Source organism: Quercus suber, unplaced genomic scaffold (genome assembly GCF_002906115.3).
Source record: "Quercus suber isolate HL8 unplaced genomic scaffold, Cork oak 2.0 scaffold_96, whole genome shotgun sequence".
Taxonomy (NCBI): Eukaryota; Viridiplantae; Streptophyta; class Magnoliopsida; order Fagales; family Fagaceae; genus Quercus; species Quercus suber.
This window is the reverse complement of record NW_027069561.1, coordinates 544087-552615: the sequence shown is the minus strand read 5'-3', so window position 1 is coordinate 552615 and position 8529 is coordinate 544087. Positions and strand designations below refer to the sequence as shown.

Here is an 8529-nt window from a genome sequence, read left to right as displayed (position 1 = left end):
TTCATAATAATACTTAAAATTTATTATATTAACATAAATCTCATCAAGATTCATAGCTTCCAGATGAATCTTAGTATCAAGGATCCATGATAAGAAATTATTGCCTAAGATGTCAAGGGCAACTAATATAAGTTTTGTAAGATTTGACATCTATATCAAATATATAATTATAAAAGAAATTAAATAACTTTTTTTTCTCATACACAATTTTAATGAAACAATACTACACATACATATTCAAAATTTGATTGTAATGATACAATACTTACATATTTAAAGATCATTTGTACACGTAATATATATATATATATATATATATATATATAGCTATAGATATAAGTAAACGTGAAGACAATATATAACAATATATTACTAATCATTTTTAACATTAAAAAAAAAAAAAACTAAATAAACGTGAATCTCATAACAATATATAACAATAGGATAACGCAAATCTCATAAAAGTTTTTAATCAATTAAAAATCACTAAAATTATGAGCATAAAACGTAAAGGCAAACAAATAGGATAATTACTAATTCCTTAAAAAGAAAACTTACAATGAGTTAAGAGAACTACATAAATAATCTTTTATGTTTGAAGAACAATTGGATTACAACTTCCTTTTGAAATTAGGTAAAGACTCGTGTTGATAACATGTTGTGAAATGATAGAAATATATAAAACAAAGTAAAAGAAACAAGAAATATAAATTGATAAACTCTTATATTCAAGTGGTCATTCACAATTCTTTTGATCTCTCTTCTATTTATAGTAAAAAAATCTCATATATATATATATATATATATATAGAGGACATTAGAATGTTTGTAGAGTTTATGGGATAAGATTGTAATAATGAGTACAATTATGGACATACATCTCCCTATAGGCTTTACATATTTTAACCTTTACACATTCTAAATAACCTTTTTATTACCCAAACTTTACATATTTCAATCAGGCTTTATTTCTGACGATAAATCCTTTATGGGTTGCATTGTTCTCTATTGGCGACATGTTTATCTGACATGAATTAAACGTTTATGGGTTGCATTGTTCTCTATTGGCGACATGTTTATCTGACATGAATTAAACGTGGTCTAGTCCCATTGTGTTGACCTTCAGTTCATACAATAAAAACCTTTAAAAAACGGATCCCAATGCGTTGTCCTTTTGTTCATACGATAAAAACCTAAAAAAGCCAAAAGGGCTAGATTCTTAGGTGAGATCTTATTGTTCATTATTAAGAGAAGTGAGAGATGTAAATCATGCAGTTCATTGAAGGATGATGGGCGTATAATATATAGGATTTTGCTAATGTAATAATTTTTATTTTTGGAAAATATTTTTTTAAAAATTAAAAAAGTATTGACAACTTTTTTAATTTTTGAGAAAATATTTTTAAAAGTAGATAGTTAAATTGTGCCCTAAGGACACACATTAACCGGACTCTAATATATATAATAGAATAGGCAAACACAAAATACAGTAAACTCTTAAAATAAGGTCCAACAGTATCTTTAAAATAGAATTTTAGGTTTTTTCTCATGAATAGTGACTTTCTTTGTCTGAATACCTATGGTGCTAGAAATGCTTTAGTCAGGAAATTTTGCTTTTGAATTTTGTTGGACCTTATTTGTTTGCTCTGCCTTTATTTTTTTTATGGCCATAATAAAATCTCACAGCAAAATCAGTTATCAGTCTATCATAGGCTGAAAAAAAAAAAAATTAGATTGAGACTCACACAACTCAAAATAAGATTGTTACAAAACGTTTTGGATACCACAGCGTCTAAATCTTCTGTCTCACTTTTTCTATACCACTCTACGTTTCATAAATAAAAACTTGCTACATGTTAACTTATTTAATTAAATTAGTAATTTTTTGCATTTTTTTATTTCAGTTACTCAAAATAAATATTAAAAAGAAAAAACATCCAAGACCTAACAACATATCCCCATTGCTACCACCACAAGTTCACCACCAACAATCCGGGCTACGGAACTAACAAGAGGTCTTTGGTGTCATCAACAGTTCAACACAATTATCCTCTTGCACGAGAGCATCTCCTAGGTAAAAGCAAAATAATCTCTATAATAAAGAATGAGACTCAAAAAATGGTTTCCAATAAATTCTCTAAATCATAATTTTTTTGACTTATGAAGAGTATCCTGTCAAATTTGTAGATTAGCAAAAAAATAAAACTAAATAAAAAATTAGCAAATAAAGAAGTAGAGATAGGGGTATAAGAATATATGTGTTTAAAAATGAAAAAATAATAAATAAAAAAATATTTAAATGAAATAAAAAAATGATAGAAAAAAAGCATCAATAACATATGTTTTTTTCTCTCTTTCTCTTGGGACGGCACACACTTTTTCACGCTGCTCTCTCTCTCTTATTGATTGAAAATATGAAATAAGAGACATGGCAGGATTGAAAAAGACAAGTCATTATATGGGCTTTTATTCCATGTGAATTGGAACACCAAAGGTGCCTTGCACCTCAATATTTTTGAGAAGGATTTATATAAATCGGATTCAGGCCTTCTAGAAGCATCAATAACATATGTTTTTTTCTCTCTTTTTCTTGGGACGGCACACACTTTTTCACGCAGCTGTCTCTCTCTTATTGATTGAAAATATGAAATAAGAGACATGGCAGGATTGAAAAGGCAAGTCATTATATGGGCTTTTATTCCACGTGAATTGGAACACCAAAGGTGCCTTGCACCTCAATATTTGTGAGAAGAATTTATATAAATCGGATTCAAGTCTTGTAGATTTCTTAAAGTATTTTATTAAATAATTTTTTTTTAATTTTAATTATTTTTTAATAATTTAATAGTCTAAATTTTACTATATCAGCACTCTATTAATAATAATCTTAATTGTTTTATTTGTAATATTATTTTATTATTTTAAGAATATTATTAGTAAAATGCTGACATGGTAAAATCTATACCATTAAATCATTAAAGTGTGATTAGGATTTAAGAAAATCTATTGATAGAGTTTCCTAGAAAATCTAAAAGATCTGAATCCAAATAAATCATATTAACAGTTGCACTTAAGGCAATTGTTAATAAATCATTTTAAGAAATTTTTGACACCATTATCGTGGAAAATATAAAAAGCAATAAAAAAATGTTAATAATTTTCTTTTATCATAAAAAAGTTTTTAAAAATATTTTATAAACCAAAGTCTTTAGGGCATTCATTCATTTTTTTCCCAACTTTTTTTATATAATCACCTGATAGTGTGGCTTTATTATTATTATTATTATTATTATTTTATCCCACTTGAGAGTGTAGCTTAGTTGTAGGAAATCCCACTGACCCATTACATTTGTGAGCTTGAGAGTTTGTGAATTTGAATAATGTTACTTCCCACTATTACTTGAGTGAAAGTGATCCTATGCCATGCATAAGTCGGGTTTAAGTGGGTTGGAAGCTGTAAACACACATGCCAGCTCCCTTTTTCCGGTAAAATAATGGACTGTAATTAATGATTAACACAGTGTACAACCATTATAGAGTATAAGCCAAGATTAAAAAGAGGAGTACTTGGCTTTAAATTTCTCCTCAAATATTCTTCAAAAAAAAAAAAAAATCTCCTGAAATATTGGACAGTGATTAATGATTTTATTGGAAGCACACATAGACAGAGGTATGGGTACGGATACTGTATAGTCTATACGACGATACAACAATTTTTAAAAAAGTATGATACGAGTATGGCGGAGATACGTATATTAATTAATTATTAAACATATTTTTATATATAATTAAACATTTATTTTCATATAATATTAAACATATATCGGTTTAAGAAAAATAATAATTTTTTTTATTTCTATATATTATTAATCATTTTTTTTATCAAGTTAAGAGTAATAATGGATAATAAAGCAAATCCATTACTATTAAAGATGTTAAGAAATTAGAATAAAAATCAAGGATAAAGATATTTATTAATTTTCAAATGCAATATTATTATTCAGAGCATGATAGTTATCTTAGTTCTGTGAAAGGGTATTCAATTCCTTTTGTTCTCATGTCCTGGTTGTGTCTTGTATTTGTTTTTTAATATATANTATATATATATATATATATATAATTTTAAAAGAAAGACATTCCTTTTGTTCTCATGTCCTGGTTGTGTCTTGTATTTTTTTTTTTAATATATATATTGTAGGGTTGGGATTTATGGTCCAAACCCAAAATAATGAATTTATAGAGTATGGGTGAAAGAGCTAGGTTAAGTATGGGATTAACAATAACGAATCACAACTTTCAAGCACGAGCTAACATGAGTCTACACGTAAAGAATGAATATCCGAAGAGCTATATTATTGATTATCTGATGAACACAGATCTTAGGGTTACAGTCAAGTTCCTTCTTTTTCTCCTTTTTCTTCCTTTTTCTCCCCCCCCCCCTTTACGTTAGGAGCTTCTTTCCTTTATATAACCTCCCTTCTCTTCATCTCCATCGTCCACTTGTACCTCATCCGTGAGTCTACTTGAGTATGTGTCACGTCAAGCATCTTCTTTAGCTCTGTGTGAGTGGCGGTAGGTGAGGATACACTGTTCAGGGGTCTTCTCCACATAAATGCGGTCAGAGAAGTTGCTGCAGAACATTAAATACGGTGGTAGTAGCTTTCCCTTTAGATATTTCTTCATCCTTATCGTCTCCCAATGTACTCAAAGCTTATCTTGATTAGGATGAATCCTCGAAAGATCATTTTGACCTCTTATACGTTCAATTGATCTATACTATTCACGTCAGAGGAATATAACCTCCTCGGACGGAAGATGACCTCTTCGGATTGTAATTACTCTTCCCTCTGAGGATCCCACTTCCAGATGGGCCTTGCCCTTACTATCTCCTTCTTCTCGGTTGCACAGTAGCCCTCATATGGGCTCTCGGCCCACTATGTTAGACTGGGCCCTTTTTCCCCATATATATATATATATATATATATAATTTTAAAAGAAAGACACAACCAAGACATGTATGTAGAAGTTAGGTGGTGTTCTTTCTTTTTTGAGAGAATGTTAGGTTGTTCTTGTCCTTGTTGCTAAACGCGGAAAACATGCTTCAGCCATGAATATAATAATAATAATTTCAGATAGGCCATGCTTTATGTGGCACATTTTTATAATAAGAAGGTTTGGAACTCACTGTTGAGTAGTGTGAGCAAAATCTAAAAAGAGCAAAAAGTTGAATATTAGGTAGTTTTTGTCCTTGTTGCTAAATGCATAAAACATGCTACAGCCATGAATATAATAATAATAATGACAATTTCAGATAGTCCATGCTTTATGTGGCACATTTGTATAAGAAGGTTTGGAACTCACTCTAGAGTAGTGTGAGCAAAATCTAAAAAGAGAAAGCGAAAAGTTGTTGTGAGAGAGCAGAAATGGGAAGGAGGCCATGCTGTGCAAAAGGTGTAATCAGAGGAGCATGGTGTGCATGGGAAGATGACATCCTTAAAAACTACATTGAAATCCATGGCGAAGGGAAATGGACAGACCTGCCTCAAAGAGCTGGTTCTAACTACTAACAATATGTGCACTATATATTCTCTCTTCTCTTAAAGTGGTTCTCTTTTGTCGATTATATATTCACACTGACACTTCTTATTTTGTAGGGCTGAGGCGATGTGGGAAGAGTTGCCGACTTCGTTGGTTGAATTATCTAAGGCCAGATATCAAAAGAGGCAACTTTTCTAAGGACGAAGAAGATCTCATTATCAAACTACATAAGCTTCTTGGTAACAGGTATGAGAAATCTACTTCTTCTCCTCTGGAGCTAGTTCAATATAATTTGGGATTTAAGGCGATAGATTTAAATAATGGTTTTTATATTTAAATATAGATTAAGTAAATTATTCATAAAAAATATATATATATATATTAAATAATTTTATTTAATATTAGAGATATAATTTTTTCCCTAACTTTATGTGATGATAAGTTGACTACATTGATCAAAAAGTTATATGCCTAAGAGCAACCACACCAGCGGTTGCAAAAATTTCCAAAATACAAAAAGTACTCAATTTTGCACATTTTAATTTAAAAAACACCCATATCAGTACTTGTAAAAAAGTGCAAATATACAAAACTATTACAGTAACTGTGCATATATGCATGGTTACTATTTATGTGCAAATAATTTTTTTATTCTTTTTTTTCTCTCTCCCCATCATGTTGCTCTCTCATCTATCTTCTTCTCAAAACAAAGAAAGAAAAAATTGGGTGGAGCCATGTGGGTAGTGGTTTGTTTGATATAATAAAAAATTAAAGAAATGTTATTATTTCAATAAAATAGATGATATAATAGATAAACTGATGTGGGTGTTTTGTACAAGTGGGTGTGTAAAATAGAAAAAGTATGTTTTTTCTTGCAAAATAGAGAAGAATTTTGCACAGACTGATGCGATTGTTCTAACAATGATCTTCATATAAAATATTGTATAAATTTTATATTAACTTCTTCTGAGTAAACTAAAATGTATTTTAGATTAAAAAGAAAACTAGTATATTATTATTATTATTATTATATGATAAACAACGCCTTTTTTATTATAATAATTTTATGTTTTTTTTATTATATTGATTTTATGTAGAAATGATAAACAACACTTACACATTGCTATTAATTGCAAATTTGATAATATATAGTGATAAGTTTAACAAGTATTAAATAAAAGATCAACATAAGTAACAATATTTTTAATTTTGAGAAAAATTTATAAAATCCACATATGTGCAAATCATAAACAAGTAAAAGAAACTCATTTTGCATGCAAGAAATTTTTTTAGTTATAAATGAGCATGAAAAATTTGAATTCTGAATGTTTTCATTAGAAACATCATGAAGTGTTAATTAGTTGAACTACAGAATTACTCACATATATATTATATGGTCTTTTTTTTCCTTTGGGTGCAGTTGGTCACTCATTGCTCGGAGATTACCAGGACGAACTGACAATGAGATAAAGAATTACTGGAACACCATTTTAAGCAAGAGGATAAAAAATTTGACACTAGACTCCAATCCAGGAATAAAACCGGTTGCTCACCCTATATTTCGACCAAAAGCAGTGCGGTGCACAAAGGTTATCCTCCCATGGCAACCAGATAATAATCAAATATTGTTCAATGAAAATATAGTTCCTTATGGGAATAGAGAAAACCTACTTCCTTTTGTTCAACCGGAGAATAATATCTCTAACTTCCAAATAGATTTGGATACAAATTACCTTTTGAGATCGGATGTGCAAAATTCAAATGGCCACCAAACCAATGAAATCAATGTATGTGACATTGTGTTGAATTTGCCAGTTTCTGGATGCGATGCCAAGCTTCAAGATTTAATGGATGAAGGGAAGCCAGAGAATTGGAGGGCTACTAATCCTTTTCAGCCAAATGAAGCTATGGATCTTAACACATTGGCATCTTTTCTTGATTCAGAAGATACATGGATTAGCTGAAAGTAAACGTGATGCATAACTAAGCCCATTATTTATAGTCATCTGTGTATCTAATTAAATCATGAATAGTTGGGGTGTGTTTTGCTTGGCATACCATTAAAACTCTCATATACCAAATATATATATATATATATATATACACACACACTCACGTATATGCCTTATATATTGTGTTAGTGGCATTGTTACCCAAATATGTGTGTGTGATTGCAAATGAAGAGGTGTAATTCACCTTCCTCACACAAACACGACTATTCTTGACATTGTAGGAAATTGTGGCTTCTTCCTCTCATTCTCATGGCAAGTTTCTCATCAGTTGTGTTATGTCTACCTACTATTTTTTAAAATAAATAACTACTAGTGATATTTGAGAGTTTGATAAATTGTTTTTAGTTTTCACCTCCTTTTGTTCTCTGGATGTTTTAATTCCTTGCTTTTTTGGTATGTAGATCTTGGTTAAAAATTTTCAACAATTGCTTCATGTGTTGTCATGTATGAGTAGTGGGAAAAAAAAAATCTAATATCGATCGGAAAAAGGAATACAGACCGGTAAAATAAAAATCTAAAAAATGAAAACTAACAATAAAAATAAAAATCATCTAATCCATAACATCATCGTCCAAAAGTGACCAGGCTTTCTTCTTCCTCCTCTTCTTCTTCTTCATGCCCAGCCCTCCATTCGTCTGCCTCTCTTACTTTTTAAATTTTTATTTCTAAGATTTCAATTGTTTGTTGCGACTTTTAGAGTGTGTAGGGTATATTTGGATACCGTTTATTTTACTAAAATTGAAAAATTATTACTAAAAGTACTGTAAATAAAAATAAAAATTAATTAAAAGAATACAGTAAAACTCATAAATAATAGTAAAAATAAGTTGAATAATAAAATAATTTTCATTTTTTATTCTAACCCAAATACACGTAAAAATAAAAAAATGAAGGTAAAGGAGTGAAGGTAAAGGACAGTAGCTTTTTATTTTTTTATTGAATTAAGATGCAATTGTACTGTTCAATTCACCTAATTCCT

General features: G+C 29.5%; 1 protein-coding gene across 1 annotated transcript; it reads left to right on the top strand.

The window, feature by feature from the left end:
- The first annotated feature begins 5388 nt into the window (after positions 1-5388).
- On the top strand, positions 5389-7826 carry LOC112023519 (transcription factor MYB1). Its single transcript, XM_024056122.2, has 3 exons — positions 5389-5553; positions 5655-5784; positions 6959-7826. Exons 1-3 carry the CDS (start codon positions 5424-5426, stop codon positions 7500-7502), a joined length of 804 nt encoding a protein of 267 aa, XP_023911890.1. The 5' UTR covers positions 5389-5423; the 3' UTR covers positions 7503-7826.
- Positions 7827-8529: the final 703 nt, after the last annotated feature.

What these genes read in the sequence shown, in the direction of transcription:
- LOC112023519 (XM_024056122.2), top strand. Translation starts at nt 5,424, where the DNA reads ATGGGAAGGAGGCCATGCTGTGCAAAAGGTGTAATCAGAGGAGCATGG. An exon ending in AGACCTGCCTCAAAGAGCTG is followed by an intron (nt 5,554 to 5,654) that starts GTTCTAACTACT and finishes CTTATTTTGTAG; the next exon opens with GGCTGAGGCGATGTGGGAAG. An exon ending in CATAAGCTTCTTGGTAACAG is followed by an intron (nt 5,785 to 6,958) that starts GTATGAGAAATC and finishes CTTTGGGTGCAG; the next exon opens with TTGGTCACTCATTGCTCGGA.